This window comes from Nicotiana tomentosiformis, chromosome 4, assembly GCF_000390325.3.
Source record: "Nicotiana tomentosiformis chromosome 4, ASM39032v3, whole genome shotgun sequence".
NCBI lineage: Eukaryota > Viridiplantae > Streptophyta > Magnoliopsida > Solanales > Solanaceae > Nicotiana > Nicotiana tomentosiformis.
In genome coordinates this window covers 102,152,125-102,171,648 of record NC_090815.1, presented here as the reverse complement: position 1 = coordinate 102,171,648, position 19,524 = coordinate 102,152,125, and the positions used below count along the sequence as shown (strand labels likewise).

Below are 19,524 nucleotides of genomic sequence, written 5' to 3'. Positions count from 1 at the left end.
CCAAGTTGTTGATCATTTGTCCAGGCTTGAAGGAGCGGAAAAGAAGGTTGAGGTAGAAGAGATCATGGAGACTTTCCCAGATGAACAACTCTTAGCAACGAGCCTCGAGGCCACACCATGGTATGCAGATATTGCAAATTACCTGGCAAGCGATATTGTTCCTTATGACTTGTCTTCCGTGCAAAAGAAAAAGTTTTTTCGTGATTGTCGCATGTATTTCTGGGATGAACCATATTTGTTCAGGATTTGTCTTGATAACATGATCCGGAGATGCATTCCCGAGATAGATCAATCTTCTGTTTTGCAATCATGTCATGCTTCACTATATGAAGGACATTTTGGAGGTGTAAGGACAACGGCTAAAGTGTTGGAGTCAGGTTTTGATTGGTCGACGCTGTTTAAAGATGCACACTTCTGGGTGAAAAGTTGTGATGAGTGCCAACGGACAAGGAATATTTCCCGTCGACATGAGATGCACATGTACCCAATTCAAGAGGTGGAAGTATTCGATGTATGGGGAATAGACTTTATGGGACCATTTGTCAGCTCATATAATAACAAGTACATACTTGTAGCGGTGTACTATGTCTCGTAATGGGTAGAAGCCGTGGCACTTCCAACAAATGACGCGAAGGCAATTATTGGTTTTCCGAGAAAGAACATCTTCACCCGATTTGGAACTTCAAGAGCTATCATCAGTGATGGGGGCACCTACTTCTGCAATCGAGTCTTTGCAAAGTTGTTGGAGAAATATGGTGTTCGCCATAAAGTTGCTACTCCGTATCACCCACAAAAAAGTGGGCAAGTCGAGGTGTCAAACAGAGAAATCAAGAGTGTTTTGACCAAAATTATAAATGCTACTTGGACTGATTGGGCGAGAAAATTGGATGATGCGCTATGGGCTTACCGCACTGCATTCAAAACTCTGATTGGTATGTCGCTGTATAAATTGGTGTTTGGAAAGGCATGTCACTTGCCGGTGGAGTTAGAGCATAAAGCCTTCTGGGCATTGCAACAATTAAATCTGGTTGTGGAGGCCGCTGGAACTAGTAGAGTCACAGTGTTGTATGAACTTGACGAGTTTCGGTACCATGCTTTTGAGAGTACGAGGTTATACAAGGAAAGAATGAAGCTGGTGCATGACAAAAACATTCTTGAGTGAAATTTTAAGCCGGGAGACAGGGTATTATTATTCAATTCGAGATTGAGGTTGTTTCCGGGAAAATTGAAGTCAAGATGGTCAAGACCATTTCGTGTGCTAGAGATTCATCCCACCAGAGTCGTAGAGATTGCTTCAGAAAATGGCTCTCACAAGTTCAGAGTCAATGGGCACATGTTAAAACATTATTTAGGCATGGATAACATGAAAGTAGTGTCGGTGACTCATTTGCTAGAGCCACCAATGTTGAGCGATCCTTAAGTCGATTGCTTGCGTCGTGCCACAATGTTAAATTAGGCTCTTCATGGGAGGTAACCCATTGTAATGTTGTATTCGTCATGCCATGACATTAACTAAAGCGCTCGTTGGGAGGCAACCCAAGTCGTAGTTGATTTTTAGTATAGTTAGAATTTTTCTTTTCGTTTTTAGGTACTAACATGTTTGCAGGTAATTTCAGCAAGTCATACAGTGCACTGCGCGTCGCCTGGTCCCCAGTGAGTTGGGCCAGACATTAGGTCTCGCGTCGCCTGATAGAAAGCTCGCGTTGGAGCTTGCCTCGCGAGGGAAAAAATGAGGTGCGTCTAGCATGGGATCTCACCTCGCGAGGGATAAAGCGAGGGGCATCTGGCGTTAGGTCTCGCGCCGCAAGCCCAAGAGCTCGCGTTGGAGCTCGCCTCGCGAGGGGTAAAGTGAGGAAGCAACCTCGCGTCATCAGGTAAGTGCATTTTTCGATTATTTTAATTATTTTTTCCCTTATTTCTTTTAACCCCCTCCCTTAAAAATCTAACCTAAACTCCCAAACCTCATTGCTCACAAAACACACTCAAGAACTCTGCCAAAACCCTTCCCTCACAACCCCATTGAAGACAAGTAATCTCCTGCTATTTCCTTCACTTGCAACAATAATTCAAAGGCAAATCCCTCCTCTTAAATATCTAAGGTATGATTTCTATCTCCTTTCTTTGGGCAATTTCGAATTGGGTGAATGCATGACATTAGACACAAAATTTGGGGTTGTTCTTCATTGTAACAATGTGTTTGTGTGCCCCAACCCCATGAACCCCATATGAATATTGTTGTTATTGTGTGAACAAGTAGTAGTACGGAACTCCCAAGCCGATTTGGGAGGGTGAGGCAATCCCTCACCCCTACAAGCACTCCCGTGGCACTAGTGCATGCTAAGTGTTTGTTATAATGCCTCAAAGGCATTCTTTGTCCCCATTGGAGCCCGAATCTCCGGGATTATCAGACTAGTGCTATGTAGTCATGCACCACTTTAAAATCTTAAGTGTGGGGTGGCTCACCGGTAGCCTGATGCTTCAAAATTGGAGGAAGCATCCATATGTCATTGCTTGATTCTCATGCTAAGAAAATATGAGGTGACGTATGAGTAACCTCGGAAATTGTTGAAAATCATGTGTTAAACTCTTAAGTGTGGGGTGGCAAGACCATGTTGTGACATGTTGCAATGAAACTTAAATTGATTCATGCTCACTTGTGTAGGTACGAATATGCCTCCAAGAAAAGACAGCGGTAAAGGCAAAGCCACATCCACGGCTCCGTCTAAATCTAAGGCTACCTCCGTACCTCTCCCGAAGAAGAGAAGAGGGGGGGGGGGGGGAAGCTACTTCCAGTCAAGGTGAAGGACTGCAAGTCGTGGAAGCTATAGCAGCCACTCATCCACAACCTCAAGGACAACGGGATTTTTTGACTCAAAAGCATACCCCCACACACTAAGGATTGGTACATGCGTTGTAGGCCAAACACATGTACATCCAGAAGCTGTTATTCATGAGCGTCGCATGCAAGCCAAGTACCAAGAGATTTGGAGAGACATCTATGAGTTGGGGTTTAGTTATGTGTTCAAAAATTCAGGGGATATAAATCTCAATCTGGTTCGAAAATTCTATGCCGGGTTTGGTCCAAAGGATCCTGAACAGCTGGTGCCGATTCGTGGACGATTGATAGATTTTTCAACCACGGAAATATGTAATTTCTTAGGTGCTATGGATGTTCCTCAGGAGCCACTGGACTACTTCATCGCCCGTCCTACATATCGAGAGCTGATACACACTCTTTGTGGTGTCAATTCTGTGGCAGCTTGGGTTCGGGAAAAGAAAACAAATCGGCACAGGAAATTCCCCAAGAAAAAGATGAGGGCAAAGGCTCAAGTATGGCTGAAATTGATTAATACACGGTTATTACCTTGAAATCATGACACGCTTATTAGTCGTGAGAGGACGTGTGTGCTATATTTTCTCATGACGAGTCAGAGGGTGAATGTGGGTCATTTGATCCGCTACCAGATGTCTCTAGTAAGAACTAGTAAGAGGATCGATCGAATGCCATTTGCAAATATGTTAACTCAGTTCTTGAGACACGAAGAGGTTGAGGAGGAAAAAGCTTTCGATCACATCATTGATCATCCTCTACGACTAATGGACATTACAAGTATCCGATTTAAGGAAGAGACTGTGATGCCAACACTGACAGGTGTCGAGCGCAATGCTCGCAATGACAGCTTTATGGCCCATTTATATGGGATGATGGACTTGCAACTTCGAATTGGGGGACGGACGGCCACTACAGAGGAGAGGGCCATATTGGAGCAAGGATTCCCGCTCAATGCTCATGCTCAGCAGCTGGTTGAGCTTGGTGATGGATACATACTCCCAGACGATGAGGATATCAGCACACCTTAGCAGTCCGAGGCCGAGTCGGAGCAGTCAGATAATGAGGATGATGAGGAGGATGAGGAGGAAGCACAAGATGAGGAGCGGGAAGCCTCAAAGGAGGAAGGCGATGACACGGCTTGATCAAGGAGTTTTCCTACACCCTACTCATTTTTTTCTTATTTTGTCAGTTTATGTACGTACTGAGGACATTGCATAAAAAATAAGTGTGGGGTGGTAACTTATAAATATTAGTCTTGTTTTAGTTAATTTTTGCTGTTGTTATAATGTACTAATTTTGTTTTAGTTAGTGTCGTCTTAGCCTTTTTAAAAAAATTAAAAAATGATAAAAATGTGTAGTGTCGTCTTGCTAAGTAAAAAAGAAAATTGGACTCTTCCTGACGATGGATCTCTTAGACAGTTTTCTTGAGGGAATTAAGTCTAAAAAAAAAAGATTTTCTTGTAGGTAGTGTAGTAATTCCCCCTTGGTTTTTCTTTGGGCCGCGGTTCTTTTCCAAGGGTTTTTAGTTGAACCGGGTATAATTAGTTTTAATTTTTAGGAGTAGAAACCACTGGGCTATGAATTGAATTGCAGCAATATCTCTTGACTGTGTTATGCCTTGAGAATAGTGAGTACTCTGGTTGTGACGCTTAGGCTCAGTTTTTGACCCTAGTATAAGTACCTTAAATCGTAGATTCTTAAATTTGTTTAACTGCTTTGACTGGAGTGTCATGATAAAATCAATCATGAGTGAGTTATGTTCCATGTGCGTGTGAGGTTTGTATGTATTCTGTGCATTGCATTTGATATCTAGAACTTGCCCCGTGTATGTGCAAAGCGAAATAGTAGTCTTGTTCGGTCTGGAAAATGATATAGGCATTTCTTTGTTGAGCCAAATATATATATATATAGGTTACCCGCCTAAATGTTATGTAACGTAGTTAACCCCTTTGAGCCTATAATCTTGCTTCTTTGGTAACCACATTACAAGCTTTACCCCTTTATTTGAATCGACTATATATTTGAACCTTGTCACCTCTCATGAGCACTTAAATTGTGATGAATTATGTAAAAGTTAAAGTGTGGGGTGGTGGTTTGACTTTTGAGTGGAACAAATGAAATAAGGATAAAGGTGCACCGTTTGAAAAAAAAATTATCAATAAAAAAATAATATATATATATATATATATATATATATATATATATAGTTGTATTGTATAAAAAATAATTCTTGATGGTGGCGGCTAGTGATGTACTTGTGCTTAAAGAAGTATGGGGTACTATACTTGGATGTGAAGGTGTAATTTTGGTTTGACATAAGTATAGGCTGTAGTATTAAAGTATATGTATTAAAGTGCTTAAGAGAGGTATAGTCACTAATATCCAAATGTATCCTACCCGACCCGCAGCCTACATTACAACCAATTAAAGTCCTACTTGATCCTAGACTGAATGAGATCGATTAGTAGAGTATTACACTACGGGCATGGTGCATTATTTGTGGCATATGAATGTTATTTCTGAGAGCGAGTGAATTTTTCCTATCTTGAGTTCCTACGTTCTTAAAATTCATTGTGTGTGGAACTAAGCTCTTTGTTGGGTGAGGGCACGTGATTCATAAAGGAAAGGTAATGTCATTGACCTCCATGTTAGAGTACGTAAGCGAATTGTGAATAAGATATGGTATTTATGAGTCAAATCCTGAGGTGAGGATGTTAAACCTTTGTGCTTAGTCTATTTGAAAGATTCATAGTGTGATGAGTTAAGGGAATTGCTTAAAAGGGTCGTGTCTATAAGTGTAGTTTGATTGCTCGAGGACGAGCAATGTTTAAGTGGGGGGTATTGATGTGTGGCTATAATTTCATATTTTAGTACATTAAATACTTTGCATTTTATGTGCTTTAATATTAAACTATACTTTATTTGCGTGTAATGGAGTCTATTTTATGTGTATGTTAATTGGAGATGAAATTATAGCAAAAAGAATATTTAAAGAATAAAGTGTGCTCGAAAACTGTGGAAAGAAGAAAGAATGCATTAAGCGGTGAAAAGATGAAGAAGCTCGCGAGGCGACCCTTTGATCTCGCGTGGAAGCTGGCGACGCGAGCCTCTGAGCTCGCATAGGAGCATGCGTTGCGAAGGGTGAGGCGAGCTCGAGCTCGCGTGGGAGATGGCACCGCACAATGTTAGGCGAGGTTCATGTCGCGTGGAGCCTCGCGAGGCATGGTCTGAGGCGCGCTTACTCTAGATTTTGAAGGCTTATTTCGTCTCCTGGTTTGACTAGGACTTGACCTATGTCGTTTAAGTCTTTTCCTACACATACAAATAGACATAAAACACCACTTTTGAAGTAGTTCTTGCGACCAGAGGTAAGAATAACTCGTGGAACACCAGTTGGGAGATAGAATCATCAATTTCTACATTCCTTCATCTTTATTTTGTAATTTATTTATGAAAAATATTTGGGATATTGTTACTATGAGTATGAGTAGCTAAACTCCTAAACTAGGGTTTTGATAGAACTTATTGGAGGATAATTTTCCTGTTATGTTAATATAGATTTGCCGTATTTCACTCAGGTGAAAGCTAGACCACCAACTTTTATTGCATTTATGGGCGGAAAAACCCAGCTCTCAAAGACAGATATGAGGTTCCTAACTAGATCTTTGAAGGAAGACTTCGACTTGGGTGGGATACCAGTCTGGATATTGCAACGAACTGTTGAAAGAAATGGTAGGACTAAAACCAGAAGCAAGAACGAGCAATCAACTAATAGAGCGGTGGAATGGGTGGTCTCCGACAAAAGAACCATCCTTGTTGTGGAAAATAGCAACATCACTTGAATTATGTAAACTTTAGCTTGTAGATGATCATAACTTAATTCGGAAGAAGATAGAAATATAGTATTTTTGGTCTTTGCGAAGGTAGGTATCTATCCATTTGGGTTGGGTGCCCGGCAGTGGGCTTCTGAATTGCCTTTTAATTCACTCTTCTGCATGTCTCAATTCTTTCTCTTCATTTTATTCTATCATAGATGATAACTACCTTTATTTTATACTTCTGTAAATATGTCTACGAAGTCAAGTTTTCTTTTTATTTGGAAAAAGGGGAATATGTAAACATGTACATAAGTGTGTTTCTCTACTTGGTCCATATTTTAGCGAATACATTTTATGTTACACTCATGTGTGTGAGTAATGAACTTAAAATGAGTGAAGACAGATCATGACATTTTGCTGATTCTCAGCTTTGTCAATCCTGAAATAAGGAGTACTATTAGTTTTTCCAATTCCATTGACCTGCCAAATCAATCTACTAGCTTGTGAAACGTAGTCCCAAATCATATTGGATCCAACACTCACGTCATTAATGTACTACAATGAGTAGCGAATGTAATGTTACTGTGCATCTTTTGACTTTAAAATTTTAGATCTGTCTGGCCAGAGGCCAGAGTTGCATGAGAAACAGAAGAAATTTCGTGTGATTGTTTCATTCATATCTTTAGCTCTTTTCATCTCCAGTACTCCCTTTAGATCTCGGAAAAATGACATGCATCTGACATCCAGAAAAGAGTAAATTTTATGTACAAGTAAATATTATTTTATAAATAAACTTGTGTTAGACCCCATTTGATTGAAATTTTAAGAAAAAAGAATTTTTGAAGTTGAAGTTGTTTCCCGTAAGTGTTTGGACATGGAAAAAAAGTTGAAGTTTGTGAATGAAAACTTGAAATAGTGGACCATGAGAGCATTGGAATTATATACATTATGCATTTTACACCAAAATGACATGTACATTTTACGCATACACATTCTATAACTTCAGTTTTCCTTCTAAACATCTACTGTCATTTCTCTCCAAATGGCCAGTAGGAACTGTATCTCTGCATATTGAAAAAACTTCTAAACCAGATTCCACTTAACCATGCCTGAGATCTTTGTTCTACCTCATGGAGGTTGAAGAGCTCTCAATCGACTGTGCCTATTTAGTGTGTATTACTCGGAAGAGAGTACATATTTAGGTAATTGTTGAATAACATCACTCCTAAAGTATATGAGGGATCAATACGGAGGGTTTAAAGGTAGGATTAGGAATAACGAAACCTTGATGCTATCCGAGTGAGCCGTAACTTAGTGCTAGCTAGCGTAATTCAAAAGAATATGTCTAGTAAATTGTGGTAGTTACTCGGGAGAGAATTACGACACTCAGAGAGCTCATGATCAGTAGAGAAAACTTAGACAAATTTATAGGAAACATAGCGGAAATGCTTCCGACAATAAGGGAAATCAGAACCTTAGATCATTCCAATTCTTGTCTACAACCTGTTCATAGTTAGTTATTAAGTATTGTATTTTTATTACGTGTTATTTAGTTAGTAAACATCCAACTTGTTATTTTAATATTTCTGAATATTGATTGCGTGAATTTGTGTGAGTCTAGTAGCTGTGCTTAATAGGTTAATTCCTTGTGGGATTCGACTCCGAACTTGTTAACCGGAATATATTTGCAACGACCGCTTAATCCTTTTTATAAGTCATAGTTGGGCGTGATCAGCTATTACACGACAAATTAAATTTAAGACATTTGAACACATGTATCTTGCTGAAATTTTCATGAAACCTGAGACTACTATGGAACTATGCCCTGATAAATATTTTATGGAGAATGTGAATGGCATTCTAACAAATGAAATTCTTCTAGATGAAATGATGCCTGATGATAAGCATGAGAAATCTAATGTGGAATTTAATGATCACCATAAACCGAGACAGTTTTCATTTGATCTTGGTGCTAATTTTCTTAATGTCACCATTTCCTTAACTACAACGGATCTTTGTGTATGGGATCCGGGAATCAGTCCCGAGTTCATGGCTCTAACAGGTTCTATAGAGAACATGAAGGCCCATGCACTTTTTGAAAAAGTTCGAAAAGGGAGTTGTTTGTTTGAAAAGCTGTATGATTGGGAGCATGTAGGTAGAGCTGAAATGAGTGTTGAATGCAGTTGTAGTTTTAGAAATTCTTGTGCATCATACAAGCTACTGGGTGAGTCGATAGCACATTCATTTATGTATTCTTTTGATGGTGTTCCAACTCACCTTGAGGCGCAATACATGATTACTCAGTTGAGGTATTTTAGAAGTGGAAGGATGTGGTGTCACTATGAGATTGCTTATATAGTTGTGGTGATGCATTGACTACTAATGGAACTCATTTGTTATGAAGAAGATACAACTCGCTACAGGTGCATAGACTTCGTTTATAAGATTTTAGTTCGGATTCACTTTTATGTCGGTTTTGCTAATTTTGCAGTACTAAAGTTGTACGAACCTAGTATTGTCTTGGCTTTATATACTAATAAAAAAGGAAGGAACAACAAAGTTCAAGCAAATTTTTTAAAACTTGAGAAAGGACTGCAGTTTCTTAACTTAATGGAAGAGTCTAAGTTTGCACACATCAATGCACAATATGTCATCATTGTAGATATGCTTGGTCGATCAAGCCAATTTGTTCATGCTGGAAAGTATATGTCTGAAGTTGCAGAATTCAAGGACTTGGACTTACTGGATGTTGGGCTTAACATGAATCCACCTAGAGGACTTGCCTAGGTGGTGTTCCATATCGTCATAAATTTTGTGCAATGTTATTCCTCTTTCGAAGAAGATTAGTTATTTATCTCGAGTTTGTAAATCTTCCTTTTGATCTGGGTATACATGATATCCCGATAACCTGTGTTATCAACCTAAATACGTTTACAAACAGTAGTATTTTTCTTCTTATGATCCAATAGCTACAATATGGGGTGATTGGATGTATAGTGAGGGGAAGTCGACATCATGTGTTGGCTTTATTCTTGCAATGTGTCAAGATGCAAGAATGTTTGGGTAGGTTGTTACGACCTAACACTTCGACCTTTACCCCTATGATCCAGAATCCATGTTCTGTGACCTAATGCCTACAATCCTATATGTATGGAGAGAGTTGTTGCCAATTTTCTGTTTGGTGGTGGTTGCACTAATGCAGGAGTAATGAGCCAGTACTTTAAGCTTGTTGTTATTGCTTTTTTGGTTACCCTAAGGTATGGCATAAGGTATAAGGTTGAGGATCTCTTTGATTGTTATCGCTCTTATTGATGACAGCTGGTTATTCTCATCGCTATGTTATTACGCCTCAAAATAGTTGCGAAGATATTGCTCTATATTGCTTGCTCTCTATTGACAATGTCAAGCAGATATTGCTACAACTTCTGCTATGCTCTAATCTTGAGGACAATATTCTTTTTGAGGCGGGAGGTATTATTGTGAACTCTGTGAGTGACTCGGTGGAGGGCATATTTGGGAATTTGAATAATTATGTGTGGGACTCAGGTTGATTGCAAGCATGTGCTAAGTTCGTGAAAGGGCAGCGTAGAAAAAGACAGTTATAAATAAAGCAAAGGGCGTAGAGTGTTCTTTATGCTAAAATTGTCAAGTGTTAGCTCTATTTTTCCATCTATGTTCTTCTTCTGATACTTCTCATCCCTTTCTGGTTATCCCTCATTTATCCCTTTACTTTCCAGCTGATTGTTGTTCTTCTTTCCGTAAATATTTTCCATTTTGTGTAATTCAGTTTAGTGAGTATATAATATATAAGTCTGTTTGTGTTGAGAAATTGTTTTGTTTCAAATCGCGATTCGCGAATAACAAACTTTACTTTAAAAAAAATGCCTTATTTTATCAAATATTCTTATTGCATTGTTTTGACTGATTCAAATTTGTTTCGAGTAATTTCAAGCAGAGCCGACACCGAGCTACTTCGTACCTTTTTCATTCAAATAGGAATGACTCCGCTCCCAGTCCCAGTGTGGCTTAGACTATTAGAAGGTGTAAGGATGCTAGACCGCGTATAATATTGTAAATCAAATTTGCTGCAATAAAAATTCTAATTCAAACCCATCTCGTGCTTCCTCACAAAAAGTTGCCTATTTCCAAGTTTCACACCCAACACCTCCGTTTAGAGATGGAGTATGTGGAAAAAATTTCACTTATCACCTCCGCGTAGAGATGGAGTCTGTGGAAAAAATTTCACTTATCATAACACTCGGTGATATTTAATCAAGTATATAGATTTAGATAGTTTTTTTTTGGTAAAAGGGGAAATTCGCCGCCGCTACAATCTCTGCCCTTCGGGTGAGCACTATGTGGTGATCACTGTGAGCACTGAGTAAACTTCGCTCACATTGAGGGGGGAATCGATCCCAGATCACCTGTGCGACAAGCTCAACTCATAAGTCATTGAGGGAGGAATCGATTCCAGGTTATCCGTATGGATAACCACCCTCCAAACCAACTGTACAACCCGAAGGTTAGAATAGCTATATAATCACTTATATAGAGTTATGGATTCAAGTAATCAGAAAAATAATTTAAACCAAATCCAATAAACAGGCATTAAGATTTAGGAGTACTTCACATCTTTTTCTTCCAATAGGAGAACTTTGAGAAGTAAAAACAAGCCCTCCTTTTTCCTTTACTTGACATAAACACCCCCTTCCCTCCCAAACTTATAATTTTTTTTCTTCTCCTCCTAAAACCTCTCCTCTCCTCTTCCCCTTTTTTTCTCATGGCTTCCGTTACCGTCGATTCTTCCTCCGTCACCGTCGCCGACGGCCCACTTCATGCAGAATCAATCCCCACCGTCGATCTACGCCTCCTTTCTCAATCTGAACTCTACTCCCTCTCCCTCTGTACCCCTTCCGCTTTCAACCCTCGCCGTGATGACGACGTCATTGTCCCTAAAATCGACCGTTCTGTTTTCAACGAATCCGCTGGGTCCCGCAAACAAACTTATTCCCGTCTCCGCCTTGCCCCCGCCTCCTCCGCCTCCTCTTCCTCCTCCTCCGCCCTCCGTAGCCGTACCCCTCACCTCCGTAATTCTCTTCACAACCCATCATCTTTTAACAACGACCCGGAGAATTCCCAAATCGTTTCCCTTCTTAAACAGCTATTCGGGTCGGGTACCAAAACGAATCCCAATCCCTCCGATTTGATACATATTCGGGTCGATTATTCGGATTCGTTATCCGTGCCCTTACCCTTGACCGTGCGCGTGCCCGAGTCGTCCAATGTGGGTTCAATTGGGCAGAAAAGAAAACGGGGTCGGCCTAGGAAGAATGAGAATGAGAACGAGAAGGTTGGGGTGGGTGGAGGTGGGGGTGGGGTTGATAAAGGGACTGATGTGGCAATAAAGGACATTGTAGTTTATCAAAATGTGGATGATAATAGGGATAGGGATGATAAGGAGATGTTGAATAAGGATGGTGAACCGGTTGATTTGGCGGTTCTGGGGACGTTGGAGGATCCATTTGGCGAAGAGCTGAGGCGGAGGACGGAGGGATTGGGGAGTTCAGAGGAGCTGTTAAGGTTTCTGGGGAGATTGAATGGGCAATGGGGGAGTACTAGGAAGAAGAGAAGGATTGTGGATGCAGGTGAGTTTGGGAATGTGCTGCCAAAAGGTTGGAAGCTTTTGCTTTCTATTAAGAGGAAAGAAGGTCGTGTATGGTTGCATTGTCGACGCTACATAAGGTTTTTTTGTTGGAATGTTGTTTCTCTTATTGCTTATTGTTGTTACCTTGTTGATTTTCTTGCCAAGATTGTTTTGGTAGATAGAATCAATGCTTGTAAGGAGTCCTATTAAAACCAAGAAATATATGCCTGCCTGCCATCCACACCAGAATAAATATAGTTTTTCGAAAAAACCTACTACTGGAGGAAGACCTCCAAGGGATAAAGATAAATGGTGTTAAAGAGTGAGCCAAAGAAGGATCTTTTGTGTTAATCATGCATAATCTCGAATGTTAACAATTCCGGTACACAGACCAAATAATAATGGTTAGGGATATTAGAGAACCCTAATTTGCCTTAACCATAATCTTTTAATATTGAGTAAATGCACTTGAATAAAATGGAAGGAATATAGAAGATTTCATAGAGCCGAATCTAACTAATTTAAGATTGAGGCATAGTTGATTGATTGATCATTTATGGTAGGCTATTGGATCTTGATTTCTCTAGGGGGATGATTCCCATCAAAGCTTAACATAAATGATATGAAAATAAATGAAGTGGTCCGGTAGTGACTTTTCATCGGGAGGTTGAGTTATACAACTAGCATTTGTTTCTGATCATATTTATCTGGGTAATATGTTTCTCGATGATAGAATTCATTGGTTTGTGTATAGACTCCTTCACTTGTGCCTAGTGCTACTTTACGAAAGTTACTCCCTCCATTTCATTTAATGCGTTTTAGTTTGACTGGGCACGAAGCACAAGAATGTAAAGAAAACATCTGAATCTTATTAAAGATATATATAACATACCAAAAAAACCCTTTGAATTTTGTTTTCTTACACATGCCACATCATTTCTACAAATTGTCATTAAGGATAAGATGAGAATGTTGGAATTATAAACTTACTTGATATAGAAAGGTTGCATTCTTTTTTAAACAGACTTAAAGGGAAAGTAAGACATATAAATAGAAAGAAAGGGAGTATTTGCTTTGAGATAGGATCATGATACTATTTTGTGTACAAATTTAAAAACTGAAATTTCTACATATGAAATGAAAACAAATCGTAAATTCCATCCCTGCAAATAAGAGGAAATATTTGTCTAACCAGCAGGTAGAACATTGTCCATTTATCTGCACTTCTTGAATATTAATTATTTTCTCTAACAGTCCAAAATTTATCATTTGCCAATAAGCTCACATAACTTTATTTTTTTTACTAAGGCATGCCTCTTTTGTTGGTGGTCTAACTGGTATCATCGATGTTCTGTTTAGTTTTGCTTAGCTCTCAATTTAAACAACAAGTTTGTCAATATAGGCTGAGTATATGTTTAGTGCTCTTAGTGCCCATATCCCCGAGGCTGGATGTATCTCTTATGCATGTGACTTTCCCTTTTTTTCAACAATAACCTTGTTCAGTTTGTTCTCTTTGATGTTTGCAAGGACATTTAGTTATACTAGTCTTTAGGATACGCGTGTTGCGCGACCTTAGGTTAATGAGTACAAAATTTACAAAGAATTACATAAATTGAAAATTGAAAATTGTGTTTGAGTTTTTATTAAAAGAGTTAAAGAAAATAGTACAAGTTTCTGAAAATAATGATCTTTCAGTATTTTCCTATGCATATGCGGTATTTCCTTATTTTTAATTTGTGCACGAGTATACTTTTAGTTTAGGACCCCTATATTACATATATTTTAGCTACAATTTTTATTTATGTTTCCTCATTTAATTATATAAGTATTATGTATCATTTAACGATTATTATCGTTTCATTTGGTTTTATGTATCTAATTAGGGTAACTTGTGTAAAAGTTCATATATTTAGTTAATGTTCAATTATATGTGTTCATTCCACAATTGAACTGGTAAAATCTAAATTTTAGGATTTTTTATTTACTTCAAATAAGGAAGGGTTCAAAAATAAATTTTAGTTGATCTCAAATTCCTAAAAATTAGGCAAACAATTAAATGACTATTTTGTCCAATGTGAACTCTATTTTAAAGGGTAAGAAAAACGGACGATATTTCGCTAAGGGGCTTCGTACTTTTAATATAGTATAGATTATAGACATGTTCTGTTGAGCGAAAAATAGACTGTTCATGAAGGTTAACTGTATTTGACGTCGCATATTGATCCTAACTGTTCTTGGTTCGGGTTTCAAGTTGTTTGGAGGTTTTTCGGAATAGTGTGACCGATTGGAACTTGGAAAAGTTTCTGGGCTTTATAAGGAAATAATTTACTTATTTCTTTATGAAGGTTTGAGCTCATGAAATTTGCAACAAGAATTTAAATGTTCAAAATGTGACACAATTTGTTTGGCCTACTAGACGTTTTTGTGTAATTTAAATATTTAGTAAGGAGAAGAATGGAGAGTAAAGGGACTATGCTCTTGAGATTTCACATCGGTAGATCTCATGCTGCTGTTTAGGCGTGGATCATATAAGGGTATCCAACTAGAATTCAGGATCATCTAGGTTACCGGGAAAAGTTTATTATTACAGGAATCTTGTTTAAGAAAAATTTAAACCCTATGAGGATCAGCTTTTTGTATTAAGTTAGATTCATCTTTCAAGATAATGTTGGTTTCCTTTGTAAGAAAAGTCTACTAGAAGTTACTTGATCTAGTCACTCCCATGACATGGCTTTCTCTCTCTTTTTATTCCTTGAAAACCAAGAACTACCCTAGAAGACCAGCTTGAAACCACGTTAAATATGTGTGCAGGGCGTGCGTGTACTATATATATGTATTATATGCACATACATTGGCTTCCTTTCAGGATCTTCTTGACCTGCATCATGTTACTGGATTTACTTATAACATCTTAAAGATTCTTTTCCCGTGATCATCCTGGCCTTCATTTTCTCTAATGGGGTCTTATTATCACAGTTTGCAATTGCTGAATTTGTAGCTTGAAAAAAAGTCGAGCTTATCTAATGGTTTACCATATGATTTTGAATTATTACTATGATGTTTGTATGCTCCTCTGCCTGTGTTATATGTGTCCAATTTAGATGGCTTAAGACTCAATTGATTTTCTCAGCCCTAGTGGACGGCAATTTGAGACATGCAAGGAAGTCTCTTCATATTTGCTCTTTCTTCATGGTGAACGAAATGAAAATCTTCCAACATATGCTAAGAGTAGTGGAACTGTTGAGATCACTAATACATGTGCTTTAGTTAGTGTAAGTTTAAAACCCTTTTTTTTGGCTATATTTTTTCTCTTCCTCCTTTTTTCCCCCTTCTAGACAGAGATTTGATTCATCAAATATGTTTCAGACTTCAGACCTTCAGGATGGCAGCAACAATGAAGGCCCTCTTTTTCACAACTCATCCCCTGCTGTTGATCATGGGGAGTTGCAAGTTTTATTGAATTTTGGGGAACTGTCAGAGGTCCAAGTAGGAGATCTTTTGCACTGTGACAAATGCAATGTGACCTTTAATGATAAGGATGATTTATTGCAGCACCAGTTATCTCATCGGCGAAGGAGATCTAGAAATGGTCAATCCATTACTGATGGGGTAATAATTAAAGACGGAAAGTTTGAATGTCAGTTCTGCCATAAGACATTTGAAGAAAGGCATCGGTACAATGGTCATGTTGGGGCCCATGTTAAGAACCAGGTAAAGACTGCAGATGGATCTGTTTCAGTCAATGCGGGAGAGTTTGTTGAACCTGTGGCGTCTAGTGGAGCCATGCTGAGGGAGTCCATGATGCTTGATTCAGTTGTTTCACTGAGGAACCTGTCAGAAATTGCTGATGTAAGTGCAGATTATGGTAGGAAATTTGCACCTCCTGGTAAAATCCAGGAGGATGATCACATGGAGATTGACGATAAACTAGAAGGTTTGAGTGAGGCTTTGAATACTGCCCCAAATAAAACTAACATGTGTTTAAGTTCTGAAGCGATTACATGTAATAACATGGGTAATATTTATTGTGAAACACCTTGTGACGCACTGATTGCTGACGTTGTAGCTGAAGGAACCAATAAGGGTTGTCATAACCAGGAAGGGAATTCTGAGAGCTGTTCCCCTATTTCATTGAATGAACAAACATGTGTGAATACAAGCAAAGTCATTGACTGTTCCACCATAGAAGAGCCTGAACAGGAAGGTTTACTTTGTTCAAATGGCATTGTTGATTCGTGTGGTGTTAGTGTGGAAGATGGCAAGTTTTCCCCTGCGGTGGAAGAGAGCAAAGTAGAGAGTGATAGGTTTGTGGATAATGAGTCAACAACTGCTTTATGCAGTAATGTCAGTGTGCTGGATGAGAACAGTTTGACAAATGCCAAACAAGTTCCATGCACCGAAGATCACTCAAGGAAAAACATTGATGTTCTGAATCGTGTACCCTTTCGGGCAGAAACATCTAAAGAAAACAGAGGTTTGAGCAGCACAGGTACCCCATCTTGTGACGAGGAAGGATCCACAGTAGATTATGTAAAAAGAGTTTTTCCTGGTTGCATAGGTGAGCAAAAACCTAGTAGCATGATGTGTAATATAGAAAATGATGAGTGTGGCAGTCTTGTTGATTCAAATGACAATAAGCTGATTATGAAGGAGGATAGTTGTTCATTTGTTCCCCATCCAGATAAACATGTAAATACTGCTGAAAAAGATGTAAGTGATGGTTCAGCTTGCTTTCTAGAGGAGCCTGAACAGCAGAAAGGTGACAAGAACGGTCTGTTTTCTTCAGCATGTGACAAGAACAGTGAGGTTGAAGCTCAACTTCTTAATGATTCGAAGACAACTACAGATGAGCCTAAGGTTAGTGAACTGCAGGGTGTTAGTAGTAATATAACGGGATTTCCTTGTAACAATCATGCTGTGCAAAAAGCTGATACCAGTGATATAGAGAAGGAAAAAAGTCTTGCATTCTGCTCACTTTTTCCGGCCATGAATTTGAGAGCACCTTGTGCTGAAGATCATGATACCAAAGTTTACCGAAGCACAATTGAGGTTAATGATCAGCAAAGGGCTGCAAACACATTGTTTTCTTCAACCAATGTACCAGAAGCTTCTACCAAGGAAAATACCATGAACAGGAGCTATAACAACCCTTTGAATGGATCTAAATTTGATGGTCTTGAAAACTCTAGGCATCATGATCTAAATGTTGTTTTCGGCAACTCTCATGTGGATCTAGATGCAAATTTGAACTGTACAACCTTCCAACTTGGCATGGAGGAAACATATGGAGTTCAGGCTAATCTCCTCGGAAGATTAGAGTCCGATAAACAAGGAGAAGTTGGGATTGATTTAAGTGATTCGGCTTTCAAGGGAAAAACAGGAGATTTTGAAAGTAACTTCGACACGGTTTTTCATAGTCAATTGTGGGATGAACAGAAAGTAGATGAAGTTGGTGACTCTGGAAAGAAGATTATTACTGGGTTTGGTTGTGGAGGTGCCAAACCTAATGAGGATGTCATGGCTGGCAGCATTTGGAGAACGGGTGTAGAAAATGTCATGCAAGGTGACTCAGCAGACAATTCAACCTCGGTAGTGCAGTCATCGAACTGTTTCCAGACCTATGATGTTTTGTCAGATAAGGTACGTATTAAAATAATTGGACTACTTTAGCATGAGAAATATACCATTTCTGCCATGCACTTGGCAAAATATGCTATTGTGTATTAGTTTCTTAGTCGTCGCATTTCTCTTTTCCAATACTTTTACATTAAATTGCCATTTTTCCCGTTAGAACGAGATCGTAAAAAACTTGCAGATATTTTCTAGTTATGAATATTGTGTTTGTGAATTTATTAGTTCAAAGCTGTTTATTGATCTATCAACAATTAAATTTTGCTATATGGCTTCTGACTTTGATTTATACTGGAGGCCAACAATAATTAAAAATGGTTATATTTGACAATCTTATCATTATTTCTCAACATGCTACTTTGGACAGGTTCAAAGTCTCTTCGGAGAAAATGAGAAGTATGATGGCAACACAGGCTTTGATGGGTTGAGATCAGACAGAACTGGACCAGTAGAATATAGTTTCATGAGCACACAGAGTTTAAATTCTCTTCAAGAAGAGCCTAGAGCTTTACCTTACGATGTGGATATAGAACAAGGATTTAATTCGTCATTTTGGCTTGGAAAAGATGATTTAATGCCAAATTTAGCTGGCAGGAATCAGGTAATGTTGGTATGCGTTTGGTGCAGAAATGAGTTTTATCAAGAGCCTAACCAGTTAGGAGCAGAAGCAGGTTCAATTGGTTCCATGTGTCCAACCTGCAGTGGAAGGATCTCAGGGCAGTTTAGCTTTTTGTAGAATGACACCATTCAATGATCCGCCTTCAACGTAATTTTCAGACAGAAGATTAGGTCAATGGAAGGTATTTATTCATCCCAAGCTGACAAATAAAAAAAGAAAGTCTAGACTATGACTTGGATCTTGATTGATGTTAGTTAAGCAGCATCTAACCTTCCTATTCGTTTGACTGAAATAAGTCTAACTACTGACTTTGTTTTAGAAAGATAATGAGATCTTTAGCTTCTTTAGCCCTTTTTTTAAATCAATGCAGTGCCAAATGTCTGCCTATTTACCTCTCTAGTCATACAGGATATGGTAGGATCCATCAATAGGACCAAAAGATTTTCCTGGATTATTAGATTGGTGCCGTCATGTATTTACACCACATTCTGCTGAATCTGTTTTCCGTTTGAGTTGTGGATGGAGGATGAAGAAGCAACGTAGATTGGTTGGCAGTGGGATGGAGGATGGATGAAGAAGCAACTGAGATCAGTTTGCAGAGGTGACAATTTGACATTGATATCCTCCTGCTGCTGTGGTCTCACTTAGATTCTTCTTTCAAATGATTCTGTTTTTATTTCATTTGGATATTTCTGTCTCTGGCAGATGTTGATTTTGTAGCTGTCTTCTTTTTGCTTTTTGTTTACTGATGTGACTTTTAAAACATCCAAACACAACTAATTATTTAAGTAATGAAGTGACGAGTAGGGTAGAAAAGAGTCTAATGAGCATTAGCAGCTTAGCAGATAATTTGATTACACTATTAACATTACCTGATTTCTCAAATTAAAATGTTCTCTTGACTGCCTAGTGCCTACCTCTACCTGGATATTCTTAGTTTCTAATTTCCATTTTGGTTTGGTTTTTAGTTCAATCAATT

The 19,524-nt window shown here is 38.7% G+C and overlaps 1 protein-coding gene across 3 annotated transcripts; it reads left to right on the top strand.

The window, feature by feature from the left end:
* Nucleotides 1-11,290: 11,290 nt before the first annotated feature.
* Nucleotides 11,291-19,361, top strand: LOC104106314 (uncharacterized). 3 transcript variants are annotated; one of them, XR_688574.4, is made up of 5 exons: nucleotides 11,291-12,393; nucleotides 15,426-15,567; nucleotides 15,662-17,935; nucleotides 18,294-18,726; nucleotides 18,916-19,361. XR_688574.4 is itself a non-coding variant. In XM_009614835.4 (4 exons), the coding sequence occupies exons 1-4, from the start codon at nucleotides 11,432-11,434 to the stop codon at nucleotides 18,660-18,662; spliced, it is 3,747 nt and encodes a 1,248-aa protein (XP_009613130.1). In that variant the 5' UTR covers nucleotides 11,292-11,431; the 3' UTR covers nucleotides 18,663-19,361. The 3 variants fall into 3 exon arrangements, 1 of the variants encoding a protein (XP_009613130.1); XR_688573.4 differs by having other exon boundaries at nucleotides 11,292-12,393; nucleotides 18,954-19,361; XM_009614835.4 differs by having other exon boundaries at nucleotides 11,292-12,393; nucleotides 18,294-19,361.
* The last annotated feature ends 163 nt before the right edge of the window (nucleotides 19,362-19,524 follow it).